Consider the following 18247-nt stretch of genomic DNA (forward strand, 5'->3'; position numbering starts at 1 on the left):
AGTTCAACACACTATTAAAAAGAAATCATTTGGATGCAAATTTTATCTACAGTGTGATACCTTTCAATCAGAAGAAGTTCATGAGACAAAACCTTCGAGCCACTACAAAACTGGCAGGCAACCTATCAAGCTTTTCAGTAAAATGATCTATGACCAGATTCTCTTTCACCCATTCTCAGTAGAAGGTTGAATGAATACTTTAGATATGAAACATGCAGAGAAAACAAATAATATTCTCTTTATATGTTTTATTTGGCAAATCTGGGTGATATATCTTTTCTTGTATAAAGGAGGAAAACTTAGATTGAAGATTCATGGATGGGCTCTTGAGTGAATTCAGGGTATAAAATGCAAGAGGCCTAACAAATCATTTGGGAGAAAATGACAGCTTTTGGTTTTTCATACAGTGAACTAAAAAGTAAAATTTTACTGAGAAAGGTGCTAGTAGAAAGATTTGTAATTCTTTGGAGGAAAAAGAAGGACGAGATATTAAGACCTAGACTACATATCTGATCTTTTAACATGGTGTAGGACTCTTCTAAAAAAATGCTTTGCTACTCCTAACCCTTGCAATACTTAGGAGCTCCTTTATTGGATAAATAAATATATTGCTCCCTTTTTCTACTCCTGCATAAACTTCCATGCTTACCTGTAAATGTTACCCTGCTCTGTTTTGAATGTTCCAAATGCCTTCTGTTTTGTTTTTGTTTTCTTACAGTTTTGGGCTTTATCAAGAAAGATAGAGCTGTAAGAATTATGCTTTGGAAATCATCTCATCATATTCTGTAGTATTCCTTCCAAGGAACAAGCTCCCTGAGATCAGCAACGTTCCACTATCTTATTTCAGCCCTTCTTAAAAACCTTTTTTAAAATGTCACAAATCCATGGGAGGGATGGGTGGTGGAAGGTGTCAAGGGATCCCAGGCAGGAGGTTGTTCATGTTCTCCTGCTCAAAGTTTCATTGATCTTTTTGCAACTATAAAACAAAAGAATGATACTTTCCATTTTCCCTCAATGCAGAAGGTGAATAACTTTGATGGTATAAGGTAAGACAGTCTATCTGCTGCCTCTTGCCCTTTCAGAAGGCAGGAGAGAAGAAGAGAAGCTCCAGGAGTTAAAGCATAAATACAGAGTTCAAAAACCTGACATAAAGTATATCTTAAGAGACAGCAATGTAGGTAAAGAAACAAAAAAAAAAAAAAGAACCAAAATTTTGTTATGAGCCAAGAACAAATTACCAAAACTCAAGGTCTTAACTTAGGGAAAAATTATTTCAATTAAATAAATTGAAAGACTAATAGATATGGGGAAAGGTGAGTTTAATTCAGTGTTGACAAACATCAGTTAAAGGATTTTTGAAGACACTATCTATTTATCCATTTTCATATATATACAAGGTAACATTCTCTTACATGTACATTTGATAGAGCCTAAATTCAAATTGCTCAGCAAGATTTGGGCAGTGCTCTGAGCAGCGGAAAGTAAAAAATAATTTGCTGAATGAGAAATGAATTAGGAAAGAATCTGGAGGAAAAATTTCTAAATTAGTGGGAAAACTGAGACATTCCCTCTTCACAATGCAAACAACTTGCTGCTGCTTTCTATTGGATTGAGGCCATGCTAAGTTCAATTTGGAATTAATAATGTTCCAATTGAGCCAAGCATTAAAGTCAGAAGGCAAAGTAAGATAAAGTTCTGAATTTTCAGCTATACATAAGGGTTCTACAAATCTTAAAAAAATTATTGGCTTACCTCAACTGCCTGATAAAATTCATTACCAAAAGACCACAAGAACTGGATAGAAATGTTCCTCCTCCCTCAGGGGAAAAAAAATCAGGAGAAACAATAAAAGGATGCACAGCTTTTAACAGCACGCTTTTCTGTATTTGTTTGTGCTCTTGTTATCTTTCTATTACTGTAGTTTGGGTCCATATTGAAGGTAACATCTAAAGAGTCAAACATTCCTGTTAAAGAGTGATGAAAGAGATGAAAAGCTCATCTGACAAATGGGCTTTAAAAGCAGATACTTCAGAAATCTTTTCAACAATAGATTGCCTCTACTTGTGTGTTACTCATACAATTTCTTTGCAACACTTAATTGCAAAATCCTATAAAATATGCTACATATAAAAAGAAGTTTTCTGAGCTAGATTAAAGGAAAATATTGCATGGAGTGTTATCAAAAACTTGTATTTGACATGAACTGCAGCTGATGTTCAAGAGCAGACTGCAAATAAAGGAGATTTCCTTCAGCATTTACAATTTATAATGCTACTGTACTCCAGTTATGAGAGAAAAACAAGTTTCTCTAGTTTTACTGAAGGAAAGCCAAGATTCAGAACCAACCATGAACCTCTGAGAGACCTAATCCAGTTACCACGTATGTCTTTCTCCTCCGCTCTTCTGAAGAAGCTGATTCATGTTTATGTTGCATTTATCAAACAGCTTATTTGAGCTTTCATACAGTCTTAGAGGTACTTTTGATAACATTAGGAAAATAAATCTTGGAAAAACCAGAAACTTTTTGTATGAGAATGCTTTCTTTATCAAGTGATGCCTAGAGACTACATTAAAAATATTATATTTCAAAAACCTAGGAGAGCAATCACAGAAAACAGACCAGATCCTCTAGATCTGGAAATGGGTACATTCGTACTTGTTCTGAAAAACATCAATAAACCAACCTCATTAACATGAGAAATTAAATCAATGAACTACTACATTCTAGCACAACACAACTTTGCACAGAACTATCAAAGTATTGAGACAAATTTAAATGAAATATTATTAAGTTGAATAATGTGGCTTAAAGTAACTTTCATCTATATTTTGCAAGTAGTAAGAAATAGATGAGAATTTTCCCTTAGAAAATTCTTAACAATGTTCATATGAATAAAAAAAAATAATTCTGAAAGGAAACAAGTACCAGTAATATACCTTTTCCTTTGTAGTACCAGTTCAAGCTAAACCTTGGCATTAGTACATTATAATTTCAGTGAAGGAAAATTATAAGTGTGAGTGACCTGGCACTTTTAAAACATATATAAATTCACTGTATATCTACAGTAAGAAAATAAAGTTATTTAAACATTCATAGTGCCAGTATACTAAGAAAAAAATCATTAAGTAGACCAAAGCTTGTCTTTAAAACAAAAATCAAGATTATAGTACATTAGAGAAGTGCTCTTTCCAAAAATCATCAAGATCAGAAGCTTCAAGAAGGGAAAACATCACTGTCTGAAAATTCTAGATCTCTTTTATGAGAACGAAATGAAATATGAACAACTATCAGTATACAATCATATACATGTAGTAGCATATATAACCTAAGTTTAACCTCATTTAAGTGTAATGAATTGTTAAGGAGGTAAGAACAAATATTTGGGCCAAATTTTCCAACACAGCCATAAGAATTTAGACCACAAAAGAATAAGGTGATTTGATGTATGAGTATTTACTGAAGATTTCAGTTGTGCCACAGATTTAATGATGAAACTACTGATTCTAATAGAGAATTTTGCTCCCTTGAGAGGAACTCCAGGTTGTCTATTAGGAAACATTTATTTACAGAGAAAGTGGTCAAACACTGGAACAATCTTTCTAGCAAGGGTTCAGTGCCCCAAGCTTGTTAGTGTACAAGAAATTATTATTTATTTGGACAGTGCCCATAATAACATGGTTTAACCTTTGGTCAGCCCTGAAGTGGTCAGGCTGAATAATCCTTGTAGGTTCCTTTCAACTGAAACATTCTATTCAATTCTGTTCTAAATATTCTAAATATGCCACCATAAGGAAAATTTACCTTTCTGCAGCCTAGTGCTGTAATTCCTTTATTTTTGACAGGAGAAAGAAATAAAATTTTCTTCTTCAGCATAAAAAGGTCAAGGGTATAAAATGGGTATTTAAATTGCATATACAGGAGAAAGGGAAGGAGTGATTTTTCATCAGAGTTACCAATTTATTCTGAAAGATAAAGCTACTACAAGAATCTTAAAGTTATTAATACCTCTCTCCGTCGAGAAGCCCAACAGGTTTGTTTGATTTTCCAAACGACAGCAGCTACCAGCAGTAAGGATAAGAAACAACTGCAATTACAAAAGAAAAAAAAAAATTGTAACATATTGGTGTGAAAAAGCTTATGTTTTTAGGGTATCAAAAGACATTTAAGCATGGAAAAAGAACAAAAACAAAAACTGAGGAAAACTCAACTCTACTAGGGTGACAAAGAGTCAACCATTCCTGTTCAAAGTCAAAGCAAATGCACACACCACACACTCTGGTTTTCTCCTGGAAATGCTATCTCTGTGTCCATTAGCATGAGATAAGCTCCAGTACAACCATCCACATACCCACAACAGTCTCAACAAACATGTACTGCATGTTCCACCTCTAGTAGACAGAAAAAGAGGGTGAAGTATAGCAAAAAATAAAAAAAAAAAGAAAAAGAAAACAAATTTATATTCTCTCACTTTGTAAATTCTGAGAAATTTCCTGGGATGCAGGAACGATCACTACACAGGGAGTGTAATTAGTTTGAGGAACTGGGTTTGCACATGACAATGGGCCTGTGTTATCTTACTGAGTATTTTTATGGTTAATTGCCCAGGGAAAACACCTCCAAGGACATCACTACATTACAGTCCCAAAGACACAGCAGAAGAAGAAGAAAAAAAATTCAATTATTAAACACCTGCAGTGCACAATCAGAGCATATGCCTTCTCTCTTGTTTCAATATCTTTGTATTAACATTTAATCCATAAAGTCTTCTGGTAGAAAGATCATTGAACTCTCAGCCTCTGTTAGTGAATTTCTGGATACTAACAAAAGGCTTCTAAATCTGACACCTAGTGTAACCACTCAGAAGATCTTTCAAAATTTTAAAACAGTTCTTTTTATATACATTTCTGGATTTACTAATAGTGTGAAGAACTTTCACAAATGTTGGCACTTCTGCTGTACACAGTGGTTTCAATTAATACAACACTCTAACTATTGAATTATACTAGACATCCACAACTTTTTTTCTGCCAAAAGGCTTCAGAATATAATATGGGAATACCAAGATTTTAATTTTTTAATTTTTTAATATGGGAAATACCAAGATTTCTAGAAGTAGTATAATTGGGAAGAGTATTGTACACAAGTGCAAAATAACACCAATGTCTCCCTCTAAAAGCAAGTACAAGTGACTGTAAATTTATATTTGGTGTACAGGGAAGAGCAGAACCCCCCCACTAACAACCAGAATAAATTCAGTTTTGCAGCAACATCTTTTAAGATTTTTAAGTCAAGAAGTACTTATAAATAGTATTTCCCAGAAATGTTTCCCCTCCTCTGTACTGCACTGTCCAGCTGGTGCCTGCAACAGATGCTTTGGGGCAACATCAGGGTACTGATGTGTTGCTATAGGTTAGGATGCTGTGCATGAAGCAAGGGAAGGCCATCTCACTCATCTCCTCCTCTATAGTTCTTCCAAAACCCACTAAATTAGGGAAACAACAGCAACGCTGTTTGCAATTATGAACTCAGTGCTCCTGGAATTTAGAAAAGGTTAATACATTCAAGAGAGCTGGACACAAGAAACTAAGAGAGCCTTGCACTGTGTGACTGCTTTATTATGACCAGGAATGGAATCCCTACCCTTAGAAAATTCTGTCCTTCACATTTACTAATTTCTTGAACAGTTCCCTTAAGTCAGTAGAACAGAAAATATTCAGAGCTCTGTCTGAAAGACTTCAGAGAAATTGATTCTGTGCTCTATATGTCAGTGGAATGGGTCACACACTAAATTTTCTTGTCATCAGTAAAAACATCGATTAGTTTACATGCAAAGCTAAAATCAGAAATGAGTGTCTTAAAGACACACCCATAAAAGCTATAAATAATTGGAGATTACAGCATTGACAACGTGACTTCTGTATAAACTTTTCTTGGCAAGTAAATGTTTTATTTTCTTCTATATTTTTTTTCTTTTTTTTCTGGAAAGGGGGTTTAATATAAATAGAAGGGGGGAAAAAAACAAAATTCTTATTAATGAGCAGAAAAAAGACATGGGAAATAGATTTTGTTAAACTAACCTAGTTCTAGACTGTGGTGAGATAACATCCTTGGTTTATGTAGGGCAATAAAACTAAAGCTGACTGCAAAGGATCTCACAATACAGAGTGACTTGGCAATAAAATAAGAGAATGAAATTCAGTGACAATGAACTGAAGGCAATGTGCACAAGAAAAAAAAAACTACAACTAGCTACAAATACACAATAGGTTCTAAATTAGCAATTACCACTCAAGAAAATGATCTTGAAGTCATTGCAGATAGGTCTTTGAACATATCAACTGAATGTTTAGTAGCAGTCAAAACAGAAAATAGGATGTTAAAAGAGATTAGAAAAGGAATAAAGAACAAGCCAGAAAGCACTGGGATGTCAGTGCATAAATCTATAGTGTGCCTGTATCTTGAAGCAACCATCACTTTATCTCTAAAACTCTAAACTGAATTTAAAAGGTATAAAGGAAAGCAGTCAGCTTGGCAAGGGGAATGAGATGATAGGAGAAATAAGTTCTCTTTGGCTCTGAAACAACAGGGAGTTGAAGGGAGCCATGATAAAGACATTAACATCACAGGTAAAATATGTAGAAAACCAGCAGGACAGGTGTAGGTGGATGCTCTCCAGTCCCCCATTACACTTCTTATCCCCTCCTTGTGACAGAGATATAAAAAAAAACCCAGTGAAAATTAAATGAATTAAAAATTGGCCAGTGGGCAGATGAAAAAGAAACTGTCAGAGGGGGACCAACACCAGAAAAGTGAACTTCCAGATGGGTTGCAAAGTTTCCATAGTATCAGATCCACTCAGTTTTGATGGGACAAATACATAATAGCTGAGAGGTCTATGCATGACACAAAACCAAAAGAAAGGGGTTAAAAATGGTTAATGGCACAGAGGCTAAAAAGATTGTACAATGGCCAATTTTTAATTTTTTTTTTTTTTTAATATACAATCGCTGCTAAGTTGTATTTATGCAAACAAGGAATTCGGGCCTCATTTACATTGCAAATGATTTATTTTCCCCTTGGAATGAAGCAATTCCCAAAACAATTTAGAGACCAGTGTGAATGACAGCTCAGTATGAATTACTGCTGGGATGTTGAAAGAAAAAGGGGTTAAAACAACCTTAAATACTAAGGTGCACAGTAGGAAGATGAGTTTATCGCTCTACAAGGTATTTCCAGAACAGGTACTATCAGATTTGTTCTTAAAGCTCTGGCATTTTCATTTTCATAAAGGAGATTGGAAAACACAGAGAGAATGCAGAGAAAAATCATACAAAGTATTCGAAATTTGGAGAGACTCTCTTGCTGACAGTGATTTTACAAATTAATCATTTCACTTTTGGAAAAGATCAAGTGGCAACTTGCCTACAGTTAATCCACATGATCATAGATTAAATCCACCATCTCTGACTCTCTAGTTGAGACTCTGAGTGACATCCAAATAAAGATATTTTTGGATAGATGCCTTTGAAATGCACATGAGTTATGAAATGCTGACCCAGAGGAGAGAGTGAATGACTTTTTGCACTTATTGATGTAAATCTTCCCAATAAGACAAATGCTATGCTAAGACACTCTTAAAACCACAGCAGCGCAAGCATTATCAAGATTTTGTGGTCTCCAGAACAAAGAAATGAAGTGCCATAAGATAAGGATATAACTTTGCCCAGTTTTCTCTTCAAACCATGTGAAACAGAACAGGAGGAAACACTATAAAAGCATGCTTGAAAATGAGCAATCCATCACCAGTGCATGTGTTACAGGCTGATTGGAAGTTATTGTCTTAGCATGATTTTGGACACATATACAATTAGAGAATGGATGAACTGCAGAGGAAGAAGTCTTGAATACAGTTTGTGTCCAACACAGCACAGGAAAGTGGCCAAGGAAAGGCTGCAAGAGAACACCAGGGCCTAGCAGGGAGGTCTGGGCCTAGCAGATGCTCTCTCCAGAAGAGCTCTGGGTAGTGTGAGAACAGAAATACTGACTTCATAGAACAAAGAGAAGGAAAATTGCAAGGAATAATTACTGCCTGCATAACTATTTTTTGCAAGCCACAGAGCAAATTTTTAACTTAAAGAGGTCCCATTCAGGCATATTTAATGCAGACCTGGCTGAGGAAATGAAAGTGTTTTTCGTAACTCACAAATGAGTTTCTCCGTGTTTCTTTAGGCATCAAACTGAAAACTGTTAGGGGAATTAGTGGATATGTTGTTGCTTGGTATGGGCAAAATGAAATAAAATCTGAAGATATCTTTAAAGAAACTTAAATTACATGGACAAATAGAGGGGAAAATCTGTGAAATGTAATGATCAGCATGTTTAGACTAGATGAATTAATGACACATTTATGCCTTAAGCTCTATGAATGCATTATAAGTATGCTAGAGAATTCCTTTTTTTCATTACATATTAATGCCTATAAATTACATATTGTATCAAAGTAATACTTTTGTTAAAGTGAAAGAATTTACTTATTTTTGCAGGGATGTAAAAGGAACTGTTTCATGAACTAAGCATAAATATTTTAAGAACCAATACTGTAAATGGAAGGTAAACAGAACAAAACAAAATGTGCCATCCTTTGTTATTTCTTTTCCCATTCTCTGATTATTTAACATACAAACAGAAATTAAAATATAAAGAAAAAATGTATGTAAACATCCATGCATGAATAATTGTTGTTTCTATGATTTTACTTAAGAGAGTAATTTGCACAATTAAAAATAAATTTCCACAAACGGATGAAAGCAAGCACTTTTCCAAAACTTTAGCTTATATCTAGTATACTTTTAATTCTATTAAAATGAAAAATTATGTGAGATTCTGCTTTGAGCACCCATCACATTTACTCTTCTTACAGGACAAGGTACAGCAGCACCCCCCAGCTGAGCACAGGGCAGCATCCCTGGCTGAGCCCACCCCAGGAGCAGCACAGCTGGGCCAGCACAGCGTGCCAAGACTGTCCTACCAACTGCCATCATACTGGCCCCATGCTCCAACACATGTGACAGACCCATCCTTGCGTTCCAAGGGGAATTCCTGCATTGCTGGCCAAGTGTGGATCTGGAGTGGGCTTTTGAACCAACCCCGAGTGCCCCTGTGGACCAGCCCTGAAGCTCAGTTAGAAGATGTGCAATGTGCACTGCAGACCCAAAGGGGCTGTCAGTCCATGGAAGTAAACTAGAACTAGCTCAAAGACAAAAAAAATGCATTCAGTGTGGATGTCAGGTCCTCAGCACTATTTTTCCTGACAGATGATCTGTTTGCTCACACCGCTCACCAACAGAGACACAAGCACCTAAAGTTCCTTTCACAAAGTTTGTTAGGGGCATAGCAGATTTGCTTACTGCCCACATATATTAAAAGCTCCTCCCAAGTCTTTTTTTGAACATAACAGTTGGGCCATCAAGGCAATTATTGCAAAAATTATTTGAGTCTTGCTGTGCTGAGACAGTAATTAAATATCCCTCTGTATTCACAAACCTCCTGCCTGTTGATCTTTCTTTGACAAGAGCACAAAAATGTACAGTTCCCTAATTAGCAGTCTGAACAGTGACCCCACACTCTGTTGTTTCTCCTTCACACTAACTATAGTACTAACATGAACAACAACTTAACATATTCAGTAAAACAAACTGATGACAAGAAAAGTTTTTAATGTGGAAATATGTAAAGAAAACAATTCTCATACCTAAGTTAATGTTTTCAAGTTAGTACCGCAAAAGTTTCCTAACAGATCACATTAACTATTTTTCTAAGAACTGCTTTCCAAACACATTATTTACTATCTTTTTATTGGCAAATAGAGCACATTTTAATTGGTATTTTATAAAGCAAGCACAATTCTAAAATAAAAATAATTGAACAATTATTTTTCTAACATCATGACTTCAAATAGCAATTATTGTCACAGCAATTGATTTCTCTCATTGCAGTTGATAAGAACATTGTGTTTATGATTATGATGTGCTGGGTTCAGCCATCCTTGTGTTAACTGGCATACACATGACAAGCAGCACCAAAGATTTCCACAGGCTTATCTGAAGCACAAAGCATTGTAAACATAATATTAGAAGTCTGATATGTATGACAGCAGAGTAATTTTTTAAATTTTTTTAATGATTAATTAAATTGCTATGAATCACAAAGTTTTATAAACATCTTTATAAGTAGGACTACTTCAGTGATTAGCAATTCAGAAAGATTCTGGGAATGAAGTGTTTCAATTCCAAATTAAAATATGTAAAGACTTAGGGAAAAGTAGTCTTGGCTAGCAAGGACGTAGGATATGCAACTTCCAGTTCATGGTAAGGCAATGTGTGGGGTCAGGGAAATGAAACTTGGCAGTGGAGCCAAGCCATTTCAGCCACTAGTGCTGAATTCCTGCTCAGGGGGAGCTCTGGCTGGCACAGCCAATGAAAGGCATTGCCAACAAAGCCAGCATTACCATCCAGGTGATTCAGGAATGTCCTTTTCCTATTCCTGCTTGTCATGAGAGTACTGCCAGCACCAGCAGCTCCATGCACTGGCTCCCACACTCCATTTTCTGGAACTCATTAGCCAAGAGCTGCAATCATTCCCTCCTCAGCTACAAAATATCATTCCTACAGAGCCTTAAAGATGACAGGGCTTCTTCCATCAGCCTAGATCTATAGTCCATTCTTTTCCCCCACAGTTGCTTTCTGAATTAAAGGAATCCAAAAGCCACACAGAGGGTTCAGTTACTCAGTTCTTGCTTTCCAAACTGCAAAGTGAAAAAATGCCTGAATATGAGGTAAAGTATCTATGATGGCATTTAAAACTCCAAGTACTACCAAAAATCATTTAAATGCAAATTTGTATTTATTTGTGTCTCAAATGGAATTTACACAAGTTAAGCAACGAGTTTCAAGTTCATTTGAAACTAATTACACGGATAATTCTTCTTATCCAGATGACTGATTAAAACGTTATTTTTTGATGCAGTCCTGAAAATCCATATATTCCCACAAATAACTCTTGCATAAAGTGTCTCATGAAAGTCACATAACTGCCCTTAAAATTCTCTTCTCACATGTCCACAACTACCAAAGTTATACAAAACAGATTAACAGTTAAAAAGAAATATATATATCCACCTTCTAATCTGGTCCTTCCCAGCACAACACTGTATTTGGTAAGAATGCATGGAAAAGAATATCCACATTAGATTTGTTTTACCTTGGCATGGTTAAAACCATGATACTGCCAAAAGGATGCTGTAAGTCTCCAGAGCTGCACATTTAAAGTTACTATTAGAAATGCCATGAAAATAATTTTTTTGAGGAAGAAGAGCAAAATAAGTAGAATGATAAACTAAAATTTCAATAATGGTATTAATAAAGCTTCACAATTTAAGTTCTGAATGCGTAATGGAAAACAGGGAGATTGAAGTATCAATGGTGTCAACTGCATTTTATATAAATTACATTTTAAAGTAAGCAGTAGCAATGAAATATAAATATAATATGCATTAGTTTATTAGTCAGAATATCTACTATTTTTGTGCTAAATAATTTATTAATATATATCAAATACAGAAAGCCAACTTAATCCTTCCTCTCCCAAGGCATAAACTCCTATAATGGTTTAAAATCATCTCTGACAACTGCCTCTGCAAAGCTTGGGTTTATTGGTCTTTCCTGTGCAATGAAACATCAAAAATCTTCTTGAAAGCAAAGAAGAAAGAAAGGTTTGAACAGGGAATTTGTAAATAGCAAGAAAATTATTATGAAAATGGTATTGGTATTTTTTTCATTACGTACATGTGCCAGAATGTTATCGAGGATGGAGGAGAATGTTAAATAACTCCATTCAATAAAATAATTATTAAAAAGTAACTCTAAAAAAGCACACATACATTTTTTAGATTTCTATTTTCCTACATACATAATTCATGCATATATCCACAAAGCTGTGGTTTTATATTAAATACAAAACAAGCTGCTATAGAAAACTATGAATGAATGATCAATTATACAAACAGCCTTTATATACAAATAAAAAGGGAAAATGGATGCAGTGTACACCAAGATGCTATTGAGAAGACCAACATTCCCACTTAATCTGCCAATCTAATATGAGACTAAAGTGAACCATGTAAAAGGACTCTGAAATATATTACACAATAAAGCTCTAGATGTGAACTTTAACCCTCCATAGTTCTTCCTTTCACCTCTTTGAGGCGACAAATAAAAAAGATTTACAATCAAAGCGATGTAATCTCATGAAAACTGGAATTAAACTCCACAGAATAAATAGAACATCACACCCATGAAGTGTGATTATGTTTCTTTTAGTCATGGAAAAGACTTTTGTATTTCATATAATTTTATGGGTTTGGCCTTCATGGGTGAGTTACTCTATATTCCTCTCAATAAGTGATGTTACAATTTATGTCCATTGAAATTTTGGACAAATTATGAAGTACAGAATTTAATATTTTCTGCAGTAGCAATCCAGAATAATTAGAAATTTAATATATTGTTTCTACTACAAGATGGTTGTGCTTTCGTTTTGCTTTTTTGCAATGTTTTTCCTGATTCATGCTAATTTAGAATTTAAAATTAAGAGGAAGGAGGAAAAGATTCATTTATTCAAATTACTTCCAGTTAGTGAATTTTGGGAAGAAGATTTGTCACCAATGTCAAATTTCAGCAGCCTTCCAAACCAAAAGATTTGCATTATTTCAAGAATATTATTTTCATGTTTTCCCCTCATTCTTATTTTTCACTGCTCTCTTGTGCAGCTGTTATTCTTCATAATTACATCACAGAAACATAAATATGTTTAAATATGTTTTAGAAAGCCACCATACCATGTCAGCATTGTTTAGCATGATAGACTGAAATAGAATGAAGAAATTTAACACATTGTTAAAAAACCTTTTCCTTCAATCTGTAACATTTCTAACACTTTTTCCAAAGAGGCAAATACCTTCTAAGGAGTAGGTGTGAAAAAGTCTTAATTTTTCTTATTAAAAGCCCTGTTAAAATTAAATTTTCCTGAAGACAGACTAAGGATTTTTAGATTTCCAGGCCAAAGAAGCATCATTCAAGAAGAACCCTAAAAATTCTGTAATTGTATTGGATGAAGAATACAAAGCCCCTGATTCCTCTCAACCTGATGCTAGAATTCCAACTGAAAAAGACTGAAAATATATTAGGAAAGGAATATAATTTTGAAAGTACTAAGTGTTTTCCTAAAATATCACAAAAAGTTACTGGAAACATAGAAAACCAACTATAATATGGAACATAATCAGACCACACATGAAGCTTAAATCCAGATTAAAAAATTTAAATAGATTATATAACTTCTTTTTACTGTGTAATTTGTGGTGTGGCTTTTGGAGACCACAGTAGAATCTCCAACATTTTGCTTCTTACTGGCAAAAGTAGCCATCCCTACATTGGATGCCAACAGATAAATTAAAAAAGACCACAAACCCTCCCACACTAAATGCTTCATTTGGTACCAGGAAATTTCACTAGAATATTTGCATTAATATTCCAGTACAGAAAGTTTATTGGATGAATTCCTTTGAATTTCACTGGAATATTTGCATTAATATTCCAGTACAGAAAGTTTATTGGATGAATTCCTTTGAATTCAGATGTCTCTTCTAAAAAGGAATAATCAGATTTAACAATTTCGGACATACGAAATTCACAGCATAGCACACTGTCTAGCATTGTCTTTTCTCTCTTTCTGTGATTTATTACAGCTGAGCACAGGGACCCAGAATATTTCTGCCCTGCCATGAAGATATTGCTCATTTCTTGGCTGTCACTCAGTGCCCAGCCCATCACACCGACCATGCCTGCAGAGACAGGCAGGCACGGGGCTTGACAAAGCTGCTTGTCACTCGCTGTAATGGACAATGACACTGCTGTCTGAAGGAAAACACTAATATTTTTTACTTCCTTTATTTTTTGTTATTATTTTCCTTCATCAGCTTTCACCCCACTTCACCATATTCCTTACATCTGGGAACAAACTCCTGAGTTATCTTTGCAATGGGTACATATCATAAGATGACTAAATTCCTTCTGTTTGGAATTAAAATGACAAAAGCAGAATTTCAAGCCCATTTATCATAGATGAAAACCTGTTCTAGTTTAAAGTACAGTGGACTGGAGTTTCAAAAAAAAGTGACCAGGATTAAGCAGTCTAGAAGAAAAATAGCTGTGAGCACCAATGTTGTTGAAGTCGAAGAAAACAACTGACTAACTGGATTTAAGAAAATAGAATACAAAATGTGGAGAATCAAAACATAAAACCGTATGAATTATCTGTGATGCTTCTTAGGATACAAAATCCAGTGCAGCTGTAGAAAGACACACCCCCGAAAGCAGAACATGCCTGAGCTTCAGGAGGCACAATGAACACCTCTCACAGTATTTATAAGTAAAGGAAGTGAGAATTACAAATTTTAAATGCACTGACTTTAAGGAAGGAAAAAACCCACATCTGTTTTACACCAAGCAGACACATAGGCCATCTTCAGATATCTGAGCAGATATTTTGTATTTTGAGGAATGGCATCTGTTGAAATCAAAATATGGCAAGCACTAGTGCCCTCACACACACTTCCAAATGACTCAAAGGACAAATAGAAAGATGAAAAAGAAGAAAATAATGGAAAACAGTTCTGTTCACTGACAGATTAAGTGACTCATCCGTTGTTTTGAAGAGCAGCTGATCCAGCAGTACCGGGGAATCTCCTTTGCCTGCAGGCTGAGAACAAGGGGCTGCCTTCTCAGGAAATACAAACATATCAAATAACCCTACAGTGATGACAAATTTTCTGTGTGATTCAGAGAGAAGACACAAAACTACATTCAACAATTCAAACCAAACATTTAAAGAAAGGAAACTCAACTCAAATTGCCCACCACAGTACAGACGTGCTTTTCCCAATGGAAGTCAAACAACTCTGTGCTTCTAAGTGAGGTGAAAACTGTTTAATGCATCACTAAGAAAAAAATCAATTTTACTTTAGCCCCAAATGTAAAATCCATTTTCCTATGATAACTTCATTTTCATGTTACCATAAAATATTCTAATTTAGATTTATAACACTTCTGCATTTTCTGAGATCCCAGCCATGGTGGCCGTGATCCCGACACACTGCGTTTTGTCTTTCTTATGGAGACCAATATTCGATCTCATAAAGATAAGCATGCCAAAATCTAGAATTAAGTTATTATCCTTCTTTTTAACAGAAACATGAAGGCAGGGCTACAGACCAAAGGATGCTGGTAAAGACAAGGAATTTTCTCATTGCAAATTTACACCCAGAGCAGCAGATTCAAGCACTGCAGCTGTCAGGAGCTCAAACACAACCTGCTGAAATGCAGCCATCCCCTCCCACTGCAAGGAACACAACTGAAGGGACTGCTCAGGGATTTCGGCACACAGTCCTACGTATGGAGTTAATAAAGCTGGTTCTTCAGCATCTGCTGCAATTCCTGTTGTAGCTCATGCTCATCTTTACGAAAATAGCCATCCCCTCTTTCTGCAATAAACACTGGGTGTATTTTGAACATTGTTTACTCTCATTTATACTGCTCACAGGAAGATTTAACAGAAAGAATGTACCCCTGATCCTAAATGACCATAATTTTTCTTGGAATTTCTTAAAGCACACACAAAAGAAGGATTTTCAAACTTTCAGAGTCCATATTATTTAACAGGGCTCTACTCATTAAAAATTGGAAATTCTGTAATTTTTGACAGTATGGAGATATGTTATAAAAGTGACTAAAATGTTCTATTAAATCAGTCATCTTCACCCAAAGTACCAGAGGCAAGGGAAGTAATAGTTCTGGGAGCTCAGAGAAAGTGCCTGATGAGTTAGTAGTTGGTACCATGCATTTGAAAAAGGCTTTAAAAACGTAGTTCTGAAAGTAGCAGCTGCTTATCATTTCCTATCACAAGAATATTAACAGCTAAACTTTGTCATCTGCACCAATTTCATGCCTGCCTGGTTTTTGATTATTAGATTTAACCACATTTCTTACCAGAATTATGTTTCAGATTCTTAATACGAATAATTATCTGGGAATGCTTGAGTACTGTTATATATAAACTGTTATACTGTTATAATTTTATTTAAAAGCAGGTATAGAAATCAAGTGTTTCTTAGTCTCAATTTGGGATTTACTCCAATCATAGATAATAAAAACTAACAATTATTGAAAAATCAATTTTAATGGATGTTAGATGTGATCTAAAGAAGTAAATAATGTTTTCAGAAACTAAAGCTACTTCATATACCCTTATGAAACGTCTAAAATGTCCTGGCCCTACTCAGCTAAATCCATATATAGATGTAAGACATGAAACAGACATTTGCATGAAAACACTGAAAATTTCTTTATCACTTAGAGTTTGAAACAAAAAAAGTGCCCAACTTTAGCATATTGAGTGTTTTAGTGGTCAAGGTAATAGAGAAAAATAGTTCTTTTAACTATGGGTATTGCATTTCTTCAAGTGTAAGAAGATCATTCACATTTGCTGCCTGTGAAATTTTCTAATGAGATCTTACTTTTCCAAAGCATATGGAAAAAAAAAAGTCCCAGACTTCTCAATTTGTGTGATGGCTAAAAGTCTTCAAGGCACTGAGCACAGCAACACAGATGCCACACTCTATAAGACAGTCTGGAATCTGTTACTACTCTTACATTGCATTTTTACTCTTAGAGAAAAGGTCACTGAAGCTGTAGTTACAATGAAACCTTCCAGTAGAAAAATAATGAAATTAAATAGGGTGGGGGTTTTTAATGATGCACATCATGGTCTGGATCACTACAGTTTTAATAATATTCTGCTTATTTTTTTTCAATATAACTTTTATTTATCTCAGTTTTTTGTTCTAGGATATACAGTATCAGTATCGGTAGGCCAAGCATTAATTGCCGAGCTAATCACAGATGTTGTGCTTTATTATGTATGGTTTTAAATTAAGTCCTTACAGAACAATACTTTTTAAACAATTTATCTTGATACATCAGGACAGTTCTAAAAATGCCTGTTTTGATGTTTCTGATTCAAGTAGTAAAATGTGCATTTTATCTTTCAGTCTGGAACACAAAATCTATAAAGGAACAGTTTTAAACTATACTTTTGCCTGATTGTTGAATAGCTGTTATTGTCAAATGGATCTATTTTCTGCTTTGGCCAGGCAAGGTAAACAGCATTATGCCAAATCCTCAGAAATACGAGAAGTATAATACTGGATGGGAGAAATGCAAATGCATGTTTATCAAAGCATGTTGAAATAAGTTTTTTTATCAAGCACATTCAAATTGTCTTTAAAACAATTATTTTATTTATCAATAATCATAGTACTTATGACCTGGGTTATTACTGTTACCACTGTGATTTGTCACAGTCATACCACATTCCCAAGAAAACAAAACCAAACCCCACAAACAAACAAAACTAAACCCACACAAAATAAGAAACAATAAACCCTTATTAAAATGATTATTTTAGGCTACAAACTGTTGACATCCTAACTGTCTCTACAGACACCTTAATACCAATTCAGTTGTAGAAGAGTGCCATACAACATTACACCAAGGTTTTAAAACATTTTTGTGTTAAACACTTTTTCTCATTATAACCATCAGACCTTAGCTGGATTTGCCTGTGTCTTTGCAGGGTGCCCTGCAATTAAGGTTTGCACCTTGGCTTGGATCACTCCAATGCACTACTCAGGGCATTTCCTGATTCCTTTACATACTTCTGCAACTGGATTCCTAAGGTGGGTTATCAACATTGCACTGCAGATGGCTGCAAGGGCCTGTTGAACTGAGTGCCAGCTGAAAGCCTTGTTGTATAATGAGGCTGGGACTGAGTCAAAGGCAGCGGGAGGATAACTGCCAGCTTCCCTACAACCTTTCTCTCTTTAAAGAGGATTACATCTGCCTCGGGTTCCAATTAGCTTACAGTTCAGGCAGGCAGATCTCTTCTTGTATCAGGATCAGGATGAGTCCACGTTTATCCAGAACAAGCCACATGAGATAGACCATCATGCCAGGAGAGATAATGCAACGGATCCGTAGAGATGGCTGCACCACCACAGAGCCTATAGTTCATATTTACTAAGGCTGCATCAGGGCACAGAGCACCAACAAAACAGCTCTTAGTTTACCTCTG

At 35.2% G+C, this 18247-nt stretch overlaps 1 protein-coding gene across 5 annotated transcripts in view; it reads right to left on the reverse strand.

The window, feature by feature from the left end:
* The window catches only part of ATRNL1 (attractin like 1), a 442356-nt gene that overhangs the window by 202400 nt on the left and 221709 nt on the right, over positions 1–18247 (reverse strand). For all 5 annotated transcript variants that reach the window (XR_004241537.1, XM_032116252.1, XM_032116251.1 and 2 more), the window contains exon 26: positions 4007–4085. Coding sequence is in view for 4 of the 5 variants with exons in the window: in XM_032116252.1 (XP_031972143.1) it covers positions 4007–4085 (79 nt within the window). In the remaining variant the exon portion in view is untranslated. The remainder of the gene's footprint in view (positions 1–4006; positions 4086–18247) is intronic.

Source organism: Corvus moneduloides, chromosome 8 (genome assembly GCF_009650955.1).
Source record: "Corvus moneduloides isolate bCorMon1 chromosome 8, bCorMon1.pri, whole genome shotgun sequence".
In the NCBI taxonomy this organism is placed as follows: domain Eukaryota; kingdom Metazoa; phylum Chordata; class Aves; order Passeriformes; family Corvidae; genus Corvus; species Corvus moneduloides.